The sequence below is a fragment of the Heterodontus francisci genome, chromosome 1, assembly GCF_036365525.1.
Source record: "Heterodontus francisci isolate sHetFra1 chromosome 1, sHetFra1.hap1, whole genome shotgun sequence".
NCBI classification, from domain to species: Eukaryota; Metazoa; Chordata; class Chondrichthyes; order Heterodontiformes; family Heterodontidae; genus Heterodontus; species Heterodontus francisci.
The window spans coordinates 74,520,875-74,536,065 of record NC_090371.1 but is presented as its reverse complement, the minus strand read 5'-3'; the positions used below and the strand labels follow the sequence as shown (position 1 = coordinate 74,536,065).

Genomic DNA, 15,191 nt, shown 5'->3' with positions numbered 1-15,191 from the left:
TGGGAAACAAGGAACTGGCAGAGACTTTGAACAAGTATTTTGTATATGTCTTCATGGAAGACACAAAAAAAAATGAAAGGGCAAAAGAGAGGGAGGAACTTAAAACAATCACTAGAGAAAAAGTACTAGGAAATCTAATGGGACAAGTCCCCTGTAACTGATGGCCTGCATCCTTAAAGGAAGTGGCTGCAAAGATGGTGGATGCATTTGTTGTAATCTTCCAAAATTTCCTAGATTCTGGAAAGGTTCCAGCAGATTGGAAAACCGAAAATGTAAAATCTCTAATCAAGAAAGGAGGGAGACAGAAATCAGGTAACTATAGGCCAGTTAGCCTAACATGTTATTGGGAAAATGCTGGAAAGGGAAATAGTGTTTGATAAAAAGAACTCTAATAAATTTAGGATGTAACAAGCAGGGTGGATAAAGGGAAAACAGCAAATGTCACGTATTTGGATTTCCAAAAGGCATTCGAAAAGGTGCCACATAAAAGGTTACTGCACAAGAGCTCATGGTATCTCAACTTAGAATACTTATCTCAAACTTAAAATTATTGCATCATGGTTTGCTAACTTTTTGTAAATGCCATAGTTCCTCCTGCTTGGCTCTATCTATGCCACTCAAGTGGCACCTTGCAACTAGTTAAACACCATCCTTTAAGCTAGGGATGATGCACAGGGAGATACAGGGATGATTAATAAATTTATTTTGATACACTTAACTCTGAATTTCTTCTTTTAAACACGGCATCTCAAGATATGCAGATTTCATACATTCAATGTAGTGATGGTGCTGGGCCATGCAAAATCCAACATGAAAGACTTAAACAACACAAAATAGGAAAATGTTATATTGTCTAAGTTTTATTGTGGTGGTAAGAAGTGACAATCAAAGTATACACCAAGCATACAGTTCAACTTCAATTAAAACAGAACTGTTCAACATGTCAACTGCATACAAGCTTATAATTACTACATATTTAAACCATATAAAACAAACTACGCATTCTTACCACTGAAAACAAAACAAAAAAACATGAAAACTGTTAGTTTTATAAAAGCATTTCTACAACACAAATCTCCAAGGCTATAGCTCAGTCATGCAAGCAGATTTACTAGGAATGAATGTAAAAGCACTGCATCAAAAGACAAGCCCATACACAGAACTGCTTTCTTTTTGCTGATGCACAGCTAACAATGAACTAACTTTAGATAAACTGAAGAAACCAATTCTCATTCACATTCATCTTTATACTTGACAGACAAGTCACAGGTTCTGCAAAAGCGCATGTGTTCAGTTGTACTGAAGTTGCAGTAGAGTTACACTGCCATCTATAGTATATCGTGGAATCTCTATGGCCCTCCACCCCACTTTTAATGTTCTAATTCAGATGCAAGTTCAAAGCAATATCTGTTTACATTAGCATCTCTAAGTTATAAAATTGGTTTTGTGCTAACGATTAAACAATAGAAAGAGAAATGATGTAAAGGGTTTAGTAGTTCTGGATAAGTGTCACAAATGGGACCGTTAACATTCAGTTTGTTTAAATATGCTTAGACAACATGCCACTTGAGTAATGCAGGTGAGTACTTTTATTTACATTTAACATAACTATATTTAAAATAAAATTGAAACACATAAATCAGACATTGCTTTCTGCTAAGTCCACAGAAAGTCAAAACTGTATTAACAATCTGGGATACTATGCATAATGATTTAAAATTCGCCACTGTCAAAATCTTTTTTATCCTTCTTTCCTTCTGCTTCCAATCCATCAGTACCATCACTGTTGTCCCTCCTCCTCTTTCGGTTACGCACACTGAAACGTGGATTCATCTGAGGTAATGGATCCATTCCCAGGACTTTGTGAATCTGACGGAATGCTACTAATCTCAATGCAAACTGCAGAATGGAACAAAAACACATTTAATGAGTAGATGGAAGCCATAATTTATGTAAAGTTTTGTACTGATCTTGAAAAACATATGTAGTACAAGATATGAATTCATCAACTTGCACTTATCTAGTGCCTTTAATGTAGAAAAACACCCCAGATGCTTCACAGAAGCACAAGATGCCAAAAATAAACAGCAAGACAAAAGGAGGATATATCTGGAGGGGTGAAATTCATGAAACACATACTACAAACTTGGTTAAAATCCAAAAAGATTTCAATATTTTGTCGAGCAGAAAAATGGCATGACAGTAAAGCAACTTGGCGTAGCAGGAATGCAGGTTCAACCCACATTCCAATGAACTCCATTTTTAACACTGGTCTGCAAAAAGAACATGTACCTCCTCACTAGAAAAAATGTGGATAAATCTCAAGGGTGTCCTGGTCTGGTCTTATTCACCTAACTAGCAAGGAGGCCATCAGTTACGTGCCTTCTCGAACACAACTAATTCAGCGATCATTGAGGGACATCAGCGAGTAATCTGAACAGGTTATAAAGTATTAGTTTTCTTTTGGGCAGTGACAATATGTTGCTTACCAACCATCTACTGTAATATAAAAATGGGTGGTTGATGGTCAGCATAGACTCGGTGGGCCAAAAGGCTGATTCAGTGCTGTATCTCTCAATGACTCTCAGATGGTGGTGAGCCGCCTTCTTGAACTGCTGCAGTATTTGTGGTGTAGGTAACACCCACAGTGCTATTAGGAATAGTTCCAGGATTTTGACCCAGCGACAGTGAAGGAACAGTAATATAGTTCCAAGTCAGGATGGTGTGCATCTTGGAAGGGAACATTTAGCTGGTGGTGTTCCCATGCATTTTCTGCCCTTGATCTTCTAGATGGTAGTGGTTGTGGGTTTGGAAGGTGCTGTGGAAGGAGTCTTGGGGAGGTGCATCATGTATATGGTACACACTGCTGCCACTGTGCATCGGTGGTGAAGGGAGTGAATGTTGAAGATGGTGAATGGGGTGCCAGTCAAGTGGGCAGCTTTGTCCTGGATGGTGTCAAGCTTGTAGAGTATCGTTGGCGCTGCACTCATCCAGGCAAGTGGAAAGTATTCCATCAGACTCCTGACTTGCGTCTTGTAGGTGGTGGACAGGCTTTGGGGAGTCAGGTGGCGTGTTACTTGCTGCAGAATTCCCAGCCTCTGACCTGCTCTTGTAGCTACAGTATTTATATGGCTGGTCCCCAGTTCAGTTTCTGGTCCATGGTAACCCCCAGGATATTGCTAGTGGGGGTTTTAATGATGGTAGCGTCAAGAGGAGTTGGTTAGATTCTCTCTTGTTGGAGATGGTCATTGCCTGGCACGAATGTTACTTACCACTTATCAGCCCGAGCCTGACTGCTACCCAGTCTTGCTGCATATGGACACACGGACTGCTTCAGTAGATGAGGAGTTGCGAATGGTGAACATTGTGCAATCATCAGTGAACATCCCCACTTCGGACCTTACGATGGAGGGAAAGGCCATTGATGAAGCAGCTGAAGATAGTTGGACCTAGGACACTACCCTGAGGAACTCCTGCAGCAATGCCCTGGGACTGAGATGACTGATCTCCAACAACCACAACCATCTTGCTTGGTATGAAGAAAAACTTTTTCATGCAGTGAGTGGTTAAGGTCTGGAATGCAGCGCCTGAGAGGGTGGTGGAGGCAGATTCATTTGAAGCATTCAAAAGGGAATTAGACTGTTGTATGAAAAGGAAGAGTATGCAGGGTTATGGGGAGAAGGGAACGGATCTGAGTGAATTGCTCTTTCAGAGAGTCGGTGCAGACACGATGGGCCGAATGGCCTCCTTCTGCACTGTAAGAATTCTGTGATTCTGGCATGTGACTGCTTATGCAGCTCAGGCGAGGATGTAAGCTTTGTCAGACAGAGAGTGGTAACTGAAAAGTCATCCGGGGATCAGCTCCCTCTCTCGTAAAGATCTACAGAAGACCCTGTTGCAACTGGTAAAGCCTCAAGCCTGCAGACCCCCCACAGCCAACAACTAGGGAATAAGGATCAAACCCCCTCTTCTGCCTCCACAGCCTGAGAAGCAAACACGCAACTGTGCATGTGGTCCAGCGAGGACTTCAAAACTACAATTTCAACGAAACTCGAAACTGATATTCAGTATTTAAATTCCGTTTATTCTGGACTCTACTCCAACCACCCGACACTGTTTTCCCCCCATAATCTATTTGTGCGTGTGCGCGATTCTTGTGTGAATGTATGCGTGAATGCGTCATAGCGTATTTTAGTAATTTTTAACCAGTTTAGAGTAATAAACTTACATCTCTCTTGTTTAAACTCAAGAAAACCTGTCTGATTGGTTCTTTTGCAATTATATTAGATGAACAGGAGCAAGCGCTCACTGCGGTGGTAAGTTCAATCACTGTGTTAAAGGATAAACCCTGTTGTGGTCAAACCAGAGTAGGAGCAAAAGGGGAGCAGAGACCCCCTTTCTCACCTGGTCGGATGGAGAGCATATGGCATCGGAAACTCAGCTGCGGATTGGAAAGACAGATGTTATGACCAGTCAGATTCAGCCTGTAGCAATGGCCATGGAGGGGGATAAAAAATGGTGATGTACAAAGATGATTGCTTTGGTCTTTCAAATGTTTAGCTGAAGGAGAAAAGACTATTGGGTGGCCTGTTCAGATGCTAGAATTCCTCCCAAATATGGGTGCAGTACGCAAATTTTAGAAAAACTTTGGCTTTGTACAGTTAAAATAGTGTTCCAGATGAATTAGGAAATTGAACTCCTTTAAGACAGAAAAGTGGAAATTCCACTTGTGCTCAAAATAGAGGCAAGACCAATAATGTTGTTAAATTCTTCATCTATTAAGTACAAAAGCAAAGGTAAGAAGTAGTTATTAAGATTTGAGAGGTGTAGAGGAATTTAAGATGGAAAAACAAGATCTTCACTCCCTCACTGAATAGCATGAGAAATGATGCAGGGATTCAGCCAAAGCACTGCAAAAAATAAAAATCTGTCCACTGAAGCCATGCAAATTAAGTTTAATCAATCTAAAATGAAAATAAGATTAGACAAGTTTGGATGAATGGAGGAGGAAACTGATATGAACAGAGTGAATGAACTCTGTAGTTAAACAGAAAACTAGTCCAAAAATGATTCAGAATAGTAGAGATAGAGCAATTGGAGTGCAAATTAGATAAGTCATTAATATAACGTTGACAAAAGACTTGGGATTGCCTAGTTTTGCCAAGAATATTTATTAGGTACAAAAGCAAAATATTAGATGCTGGAAATCTGAAACAAAAATATAAATGCTGGAATACTCAGGTCAGGAAGCATCTGTGGAGAAAAAAGCAGAGTTAACACTTCAGGTCGATGATCTTTCATCAGAACTGGGTGGTTGATGGTCAGCACAGACTCGGTGGGCTAAAGGGCCTGCTTCAGTGCTGTATCTCTAAACGAAACTAAACTAAGAAACGGCAAAGGTTATAAATGTAACAGGTTTTGAGCAAGGAAAAGGGAGGCAGGGAGAGAAAGAACAAGAGAAAGAAAAGGGAAGGAATGTGAAAGGGTGGAGGGCAGGAGACATTAAACGACAAAAGGTTTCACAAATACAAAGCCCAATAAAGAAACAAAAGATGTGAACGGATGGGGTGTAGATGGCAACTTTTTGGACTTGAAAGGTGGTTTTGTTAGTTATTTTATGCTTGTGCAGATAAGCAACCAAGTGAAAAACAAAAGGTAGGTTAACAGGTGGTCGGGTCGGGAAAAAATGAAAGGACTTGGGCTGGGTCAGGCTCCGGATCGGATGCGGTTCTATTGGGCTCAGGTCGAGTTTCATTTGCAGACCCGAGCCGGCCTTTAATCTCCTGTGCTTTTTAAAAATTCATTCATGGGATATGGGTGTCACTGGCTAGGCCAGCATTTATTGCCCATCCCTAATTGCCCTAGAGAAGGTGGTGGTGAGCTGCCTTCTTGAACCGCTGCAGTCCATGTGAGGTAGGTATACCCACAGTGCTGTTAGGAAGGGAGTTCCAGGATTTTGACCCAGCGACAGTGAAGGAACAGCGATATAGTTCCAAGTCAGGATGGTGTGTGGCCTGGACAGGAACTTGAAGGTGGTGGTGTTCCCATGCATCTGCTGTCCTTGTCCTTCTAGGTGGTAAAGGTCGTGGGTTTGGAAGGTGCTGTCAAAGGAGCCTTGGTGAATTGCTGCAGTGCATCGTGTAGATGGTACACACTGCTGCCACTGTGCATCGGTGGTGGAGAGAGTGAATGTTTGTAAATGGGATGCCAATCAAGTGGGCTGCTTTATCCTGGATAGTGTCGAGCTTCTTGAGTGTTGTTGGAGTTGCAAGTGGAGTGTATTCCATCACACTCCTGACTTGTGCCTTGTACATGGTGGACAACCTTTGGGGAATCTGGAGGTGTTACTCGACGCAGGATTCCTAGCCTCTGACCTGCTCTTGTAGCCATGGTATTTAAACATGGAAAGGTGCTGCTGGAAAGGGAGGTGGTGTTGGGGGTGACTGAGGAATGGATCAGGGTGTCATGCAGGGAATGCTCCCTTCTGAATGCTGAAAGGAGGGGAGGGGATTTCTTTGGTGGTGGCATCACGCTGGAGGTAGCAGAAATGGCGGCGGATGATCTGTTGAACATGGAGGTTGCTGGGGTGGAAGGCGAAGACAAGGGGAATACCATCATGGTTCTGGGAGGGAGGGAAAGGGGTGTGAGCAGAAGTGCGTGAACTGGATCGGACACAGCTGAAGGCCCTGCCAACCCCTGGGGGGTTTGTAAATGAAAGTTGCAGCACTCACCTGTGGATACAAAAAATGTAGTACTCATTTACGTCCATTGATATGTCTCATGTTAGGGCCCAGCACTGCTGTCCTTTGTATAAAATTAAAATTCAGCAACGAACCTTTTTCAGCAAGGAGCACACACTTTGTCAGATTATGACAATAGCTGCCTCCAACTACAATTTTTCTGTCCTGAGACAGAATGCACTCGAGGGGCATAGACATAATATAGTTGCAAATGTTTCACAAGACTTTTGCATTCCTCATCTCAAGGACAGGTGACACCATCAAGTTCAGGAGCTGTAAATAGAAGGTTTCAATTTTGCATCTGTATAGGACAGTGCATTTGAACAGCACAATTGTAAAGTGGCTGTTAAAATTGCCCAGAACAGTTTAGGACAGAGTGACTACAAAGGACAGATTCCTGTGTTGTTCCAAGAATCCATCTTCTCCAAAAAGAAAATCATATCTCCATCTTCCAATAGGTCTTCTCTTTTACTCAACCGAGGATTCCCGCTCACTGTGGTTGACAACACCCTCAACCATGTCCATTAAATTTCACGTACTTCTGTTCTCAACTTTTCCCCACCCTCCCATAACCAAGGTTGGGTTCTCCTTGTCCTCACCTTTCACCCCACCAGCCTCCATATTCAATGAATCATCCACCAGCTCCGCCACCTCCAGACAAATCTTTCCCAGCCCTCTCAGCATTCCAAAGGGACCTTTTCCTTCACGATATCCTGGTCCACTCGATCACCCCCAACACCCACTCCCATGCAAGTGCAGGAGATTCAACACCTGTCCTTACCTTCTCCCTTCTCACTGTCCGAAGCCCCAAACACTCCTTCTAAGTGAAACAGTGATATACTTGTGATTCAGTTTAATATACTGTATTCGCTGCTCACAATGTGATCTCCTCTACACTGAGGAAACCAAATGCAGATTGGGTGAGTACAGGTGGAACACCTCCGTTCAGTTTGCAGGCACGACTCCAAGCTTCCAGTCACCTGTCATTTTAATTCTCTATCTTGCTCCCACTCTGTCCTCGGCCTCCTGCAGCATTCCAATGAAGTTCAACGCAAGCTCGAGGGTCAGCACCTCATCTTTTGACCGGGCACTTTACAACCTTCTGGGCTCCACAATCGAGTTCAACAATTTTAGATTGTAACCTCTGGCCCCATTGTGATTCCTTTGTGGGTTTGTTTTTGTCTCCTTTATTCAGCTTTTGGACTGCAGCTTTACATGATCCTGCCAGTCAGACCTCTTCTAAGCACACCTTTGTTTCTTTACTTGTACTATTAACGTAAATAGGAGAAGACCATATGGCCCCTTGAGCCTGCTCCGCCATTCTAAACGATCACGATTGATCACCTGCCTCAACTCTACTTTCCTAGCTGCACCCCAAATCCTTTGATTCACTGAGATCAAAAATCTCTCTATCCCCCCCTTGATATATTCAACGATGGAACACCCATAACCCTCTGGGGTACAGCATTCCAAAGATTCACGAGCCTCAGTGAAGAAATTTCTCATCTCAGTCTCAGCTGTGTCCATGTGTTCCAGGCTCCGCAGCCAAGGGGAAACAACTTGTCAGTATCTACCTTGTCAAGCCCCTTCAAAATCTTGTATGTTTCAATGAGATCACCTCTCATTCTTCTAAACTCCAGAGTATTGGTCCAACTTACTCAGCCTCTCATTACAGAACAACCCCCTCACCCCAGGAACCAATCTAGTGAACCTTCAATGTATCGCCTCCAAGGCAAGTACATCCTTCCTCAGATATGGCGACCCAAACTGTGCACAGTATTACAGGTATGGTCTCACCAAAGCCCTATACAATTGTAGCAAGACTTCCTTGTTCTTGCACTCAAGTCCCCTTGCAATAATGGCCAACATGCTATTTGTCTTCCTAAATGCCTGCTGTACCTGTATGCTAGCTTTCTGTGTTCCTTGTACGAGTACACCAAAGTCCCTCTGAACATTTAAAAGTTTCACATCTTTCAAAAAAAATTATTTTCTATTTGCTACCAAAGTGAATAACCACACACTTCCCCACATTATACTCCATCTGCCACCTGATTGCCCACTCACTTAACCTGTCTAAATCTCTTTGGAGCCTCTTTGCCTCCTCCTCACAGATTACATTTCCATCAAGCTTTGTATAGTCAGCAAATCTGAATACATTATCAGTCTCTTCGTTAACCCATTAATACAGATTGTAAATCGCTGAGGCCCCAGCACTGATCCTTGCACACTCCACTGTCTGCCAACTTGAAAACGCCCCGTTTATGCCGACTCGCTGCTTCCTGTCTGTTAATCAATCCTTCATCCATATTAATATATTACCCGCAACTCCATTAATCCTTACCTTGCGAATTAACCTTTGACGTGCCACCTTATCAAATGCCTTTTGGAAATCCAAGTATATTACATCTACTGGTTCCCCTTTATCTACCCTACTAGTTACATCCTCAACACTCCAGTTGAGGCCAGACCAGTGTTTTATACAACTTCAATATAACTTCCTTGCTTTTGTACTCTATGCCCCTATTAACAGGGGGGTGGTGGCGTAGTGGTATTGTCATTGGACTAGTAACCCAGAGACCCAGGGTATTGCTCTGGGGACATGGGTTCAAATCCCACCACAGCAGAAGGTGGAATTTGAATTTAATTAATATATCTGGAATTAAAAGCTAGTCTAATGATGGCCATGAAACCATTGCCGATTGTTGTAAAAACCCATCTGGTTCACAAATGTCCTTTAGGGAAGGAAATCTGCTGTCCTTACCTGGTCTGGCCAACATGTGACTCCAGACCCACAGCAATGTGGTTAACTCTTACATGCCCTCTGAAATGGCCTAGCAAGCCACTCAGTTGTATCTAACTGCTACAAAGTCAATAAAGAGGAATGAAATCGGACGGACCACCCGGCATCGACGCAGGCACCGGAAACGACAACGGCAAACCCAGCCCTGTCGACCCTGCAAAGTCCTCCTTACTAACATCTGGGGACTTGTGCCAAAGTTGGGAGAGCAACAGCCTGACATAGTCATACTCTCGGAATCATACCTTACAGCCAATGTCCCAGACACTGCAATCACTATCCCCGGGTACGTCCTGTCCCACCGGCAGGACTGACCCAGCAGAGGTGGTGGCACAGTGGTATACAGTAGGGAGGGAGCTGCCCTGGGAGTCCTCAACATCGACTCCGGACCCCATGAAGTCTCATGGCATCAGGTCAAATATGGGCAAGGTAACCTCCTACTGATTACCACCTACCGCCCTCCCTCAGCTGATGACTCAGTACTCCACCATATTGAACACCACTTGGAGGAAGCACTGAGGGTGGCAAGGGGACAAAATGTACTCTGGTTGGGGGACCAAGAGTGGCTCGGTAGCACCACTACTGACCGAGTTGGCAGAGTCCTAAAGGACATAGCTGCTAGACTGGGTCTGCGGCAGGTGGTGGGGGAACCAACACGAGGGAAAATAATACTTGACCTTGTCCTCACCAATCTGCCTGCTGCAGATGCTTCTGTCCATGACTGTATTGGTAGGAGTGACCACCGCTCAGTCCTTGTGGAGATGAAGTCCCACCTTCACACTGAGGATACCATCCATCGTGTTGTGTGGCACTATCACCATGCTAAATGCAATAGATTTCGAAAAGATCTAGCAATGCAAAACTGGGCATCCATGAGGCGCTGTGGGCCATCAGCAGCAGCAGAATTGTACTCAACCACAATCTGTAACCTCATGGCCCAGCATATCCCCCACTCTACCGTTGCCATCAAGCCAGAAGACCAACCCTCGTTCAATGAAGAGTGCAGGAGGGCATGCCAGGAGCAGCACCAGGCATACCTCAAAATGAGATGTCAACCTGATGAAGCTACAACACAGGAGTATCTGCATGCCAAACTGCGTAAGCAGCATGCGATAGACAAGAGCTAAGCGATCCCATAACCAACGGATCAGATCTAAGCTCTGCAGTACTGCCACATCCAGCCGTGAATGGTGGTAGACAGGTAAACAACAAACAGGAGGAGGTGGCTCCACAAATATCCCCATCCTCAAATGATAGGGGAGCCCAGCACATCAGTGCGAAAGATAAGGTTGAAGCATTTGCAACAATCTTCAGCCAGAAGTGCCGATTTGATGACCCATCTCGGCCTCCTCCTGAAGTCCCCAGCATCACAGATGCCAGACATCAGCCAATTCGATTCACTCCGCGTGATATCAAGAACTGACTGAAGGCACTGGATACTGCAAAAGCTATGGGCCCTGACAATATTCCCGCAATAGTACTGAAGACCGGTCCTGCAGAACTTGCCGCGCCCCTAGCCAAGCTGTTCCAGTACAACTACAACACTGGCATCTATCCTGCAATGTGGAAAATTGCCCAGATATGTCTTGTACACAAAAAGCAGGACAAACCCAACCCGACCAATTACTGACCCATCAGTCTACTCTCAATCATCAGTAAAGTGATGGAAGGTGACTTCAACAGTGCTATCAAACGGAACTTGCTTAGCAATAACCTGCTCAGTGACACTCAGTTTGGGTTCCGCCAGGGCCACACAGCTCCTGACCTCATTACAGCCTTGGTTCAAACATGGACAAATGAGCTGAACTCAAGAGGTGAGGGGAGATCAAAGCAGCATTTGACCGAGTATGGCATCAAGGAGCCAGAGCAAAACTGAGGTCAATGGGAAATCAGGGGGAAAACCCTCCGCTGGCTGGAGTCATACCTAGCGCAAAGCAAGATGGTTGTGGTTGTTGGAGGGCAATCATCTGAGCTCCAGGACATCACTGCAGGAGTTCCTCAGGGTAGTGTCCTAGGCCCAACCATCTTCAGCTGCTTCATAAATGACCTTCCTTCAATCATAAGGTCAGAAGTGGGGATGTTCGCTGATGATTGCACAACGTTCAGCACCATACGTGACTCCTCAGATACTGAAGCAGTCAGTGTAGAAATGCAGCAAGACCTGGACAATATCCAGGCTTGGGCTGATAAGTGGCAAGTAACATTCGCGCCACACAAGTGCCAGGCAATGACTATCTCCAACAAGAGAGAGTCTAACCATCTCCCCTTGACATTCAACAGCCTTACCATCGCTGAATCCCCCACTATCATCCCAGGGGCTACCATTGACCAGAAACTGAACTGGAGTAGCCATATAAATACCGTGGCTACAAGAGCAGGTCAGAGGCTAGGAATCCTGAGGCGAGTAACTCACCTCCTGACTCCCCAAAGCCTGTCCACCATCTGCAAGGCACAAGTCAGGAGTGTGATGGAATACTCTCCACTTGCCTGGATGGGTGCAGCTCCAACAACACTCCAGAAGCTCGACACCATCCAGGACAAAGAAGCCCACTTGATTGGCACCCCGTCCACAAACGTTCACTCCCTCCACCAAAAACGTACAGAGGCAGCAGTGTGTACCATCTACAAGATGCACTGCAGCAATGCACCATGGCTCCTTAGACAGCACCTTCCAAACCCACAACCTCTACCAACTAGAAGGACAAGGGCAGCAAATACATGGGAACACCACCACCTGCAAGTTCCCCTCCAAGTCACACACCATCTTGACTTGGAACTGTATCGCCGTTCCTTCACTGTCGCTGGGTCAAAATCCTGGATCTCCCTTCCTAACAGCACTGTGGGTGTACCTACCCCAAATGGACTGCAGCGGTTCAAGAAGGCAGCTCACCATCACCTTCTCAAGGGCAATTAGGGATGGGCAATAAATGCTAGCCTGGCAGTGTCGCCCACATCCCATGAATGAATAAAAAAAAAAATTTATAAAGTCCAAGATGATGTATGCTTCATTAACTGTGCTCTCAACCTGTCCTGCCGCCTTCAACGATATATGCACATATACACCCAGGTCCCTGTGCTCCTGCACCACCTTTAGAATTGTACCATTTTATATTGCCTCTCCTCCTCCTTCCCATCAAAATGAATCAATCCACACTTCTTTGCAATAAATGGCATCTGCCACTTGTTCTCCCATTCCACCAACCTGTATGTCCTTTGGAAGTTCTACACTATCCTCCTCACTGATCACAATGCTTCCAAGTTTCATATTATCTGCAGATTTTGAAATTGTGTCCTGCGCACCAAGACCTAGGCCATTAAGTAGTTTCCCGCTCGTCCTGTAGAGTAGATCTTCTCTGGCAGGGAGCTTCATGGAAATGAGGTGGAGTGTTGCGGCGAGGAAGATGGAAAAGAGCATTGATGCGATGACACAGCCTTGCTTGATCCCAGTTTGCACTCTGATTGGATCAATGGCAGATCCATTAGCAAGGATTACAGCTTGCATGTCGGTATGCAGCAGGCGGAGGACAATGATGAATTTCTCCAGGCAGCCAAATTTGAGGAGGATGCTCCATAATCCCTCCTTGTTGATAGAGTCGAAGGCCTTTGTGAGGTCAAAGGAGGCCATGTATAAAGGTTGGGGCTGCTGTCTACATTTTTCTTGGAGCTGTCTGAAGATCATGTCCACTGTGCTTCTTGGACGGAATCTGCATCATGATTCCTATTTAACCTACGTCACCTCCAGTCCCGAACCAAGGTGACCCCAACGTCGGTCATCGAGCTGCAGTACGATGATGCTTGCGTATGCACACACACTGACGCCAAGCCTCAAACCCTCGTTGATGCATTTACGGAGGCATATGAAAGAATGGGTCTTGAGCTAAACATCTGGAAGACCAAAGGTCCTCTACCAGCCTGCTCCTGCAGCACAACACTGCCCCCTGACTATCAAGATCCATGCTGAACTATTGGACAATGTGGATCACTTCTCATATCTTGGGAGCCTCCTCTCAGCAAGGGCAGACATCGACGATGAAACTCAGCATTGCCTCCAATGTGCCAGCGCCGCCTTCGGTCGGCTGAGAAGAGTGTTTGACGACAAAGACCTCAAATCTAGTACCAAGCTCGTGGTCTACAGGGCTCCATTGTTACCTGCCCTCCTGCGTGTCAGAAACCTGGATACTGTACAACAGACATCTCAAAACCCTGGAGAGATATCACCAGTGGTGCCTCCGCAAATTCAGTGGCAGGACAAGCGCTCCAATATCAGTGTCCTCTCTCAGGTCAACACCCCTAGTATCAAGACACTGGTCATGGCTAGTCAGTTATGTGGGGCGGGCCACATCGCCCGCATGCCTGACACAAGCTTTCTGCTCTGAGCCGTGTCACGGCAAGAGGTTACCATAAGGGCAGAGGAAACGCTACAAGGATGTCCTTAAAGCCTCCCTGAAAAAAATGCAACATCTCCACTGACGTGTGGGAATCGGCTGCCTGAGACCACCCAAAATGGAGAAGGAGCATCCACAAAGGTGCCAGACAGTTCGAACAACATCGACATGTCCAGGAAGTGACCAAGCGCAAACAGTGGAAGGAGCGTTCAGAAATTCGAGCATCCCCATCCACTCACCTTATCAAACACCACCTGCCCCACCTGTGGCAGAGTGTGTGGATCCAGAATTGGACTATTCAGTCACCTATGGACCCACAACCCTGGAGTGGAAGAAAGTTATCCTCGTTCCCGAGGGACTGCCTAAGAGAGAAGAGAGAGGTCATTAACATATCAGGAAGGTCAAGTGTCCCAACACCAAACCCCAGGGAGCTCCACTACAAACCTTCCTCAGGTCTGAAAAACATCCATTAACCGCTACTCTGTTTCCCGTCACTCAGCCAATTTCGTATCAGTGTTGTTACTGTCCCTTTAATTCCATGAGCTATAACTTTGCTCACAAGTCTGTATGCCGCACCCCTATGCCCAGGTATGTCCTGTACACAAAAATGACAAATCCAACCCGGCCAATTACTGCCCCATCAGTCTACTCTCATCAGTAAAGTAATGGAAAGTGTCACCAACAGTGCTATTAAGCGGCACTTGCTCAGCAATAACCTGCTCAGTGATGTTCAATTTGGGTTTCTACAAAGCCACTCAGCTCCTGACCTCATTACAGCCTTGGTCAAACATGGACAAAAGGGCTGAACTCCAGAGGGGAGGTGAGAGTGACTGCCCTTGACATCAAGGCAGCATTTGACCGAGTATGGTATCAAGGAACCCTGGCAAAACTGGAGTCAGTGGGAATCAGGGAGAAAAACTCCCCGCTGGTTGGAGTCGTATCTAGTGCAAAAGATGATTGTGGTCGTCAGAGGCCAATTATCTCAGCTCCAGGACATCACTGCAGGAGTTCCTCAGGGTAGTGTCCTAGGCCCAACCATCTTCGGCTGCTTCATCAATGACCTTCCTTCAATCATAAGGTCAGAAGTGGGGATGTTCGCTGATGACTGCACAATGCTCAGCACAATTTGCGACTCCTCAGATACTGAAGCAGTCCGTGTAGAAATACAGCAAGACCTGGACAATATCCAGGCTTGGGCTGATAAGTGGCAAGTAACATTCGTGCCACACAAGTGCCAGGCAATGACAATCTCACACAAGAGAAAATCTA

General features: G+C 45.4%; 1 protein-coding gene across 5 annotated transcripts in view; it reads right to left on the bottom strand.

Annotated features, from left to right (window-relative positions):
• Window positions 1–839: 839 nt before the first annotated feature.
• zfr (zinc finger RNA binding protein) overlaps window positions 840–15,191 on the bottom strand; it is a 106,603-nt gene continuing 92,251 nt past the window's right edge. For all 5 annotated transcript variants that reach the window (XM_068031931.1, XM_068031936.1, XM_068031937.1 and 2 more), the window contains one exon: window positions 840–1,899. In XM_068031931.1, coding sequence (XP_067888032.1) covers window positions 1,714–1,899 — 186 coding nt within the window. In that variant the 3' untranslated portion in view covers window positions 840–1,713. The remainder of the gene's footprint in view (window positions 1,900–15,191) is intronic.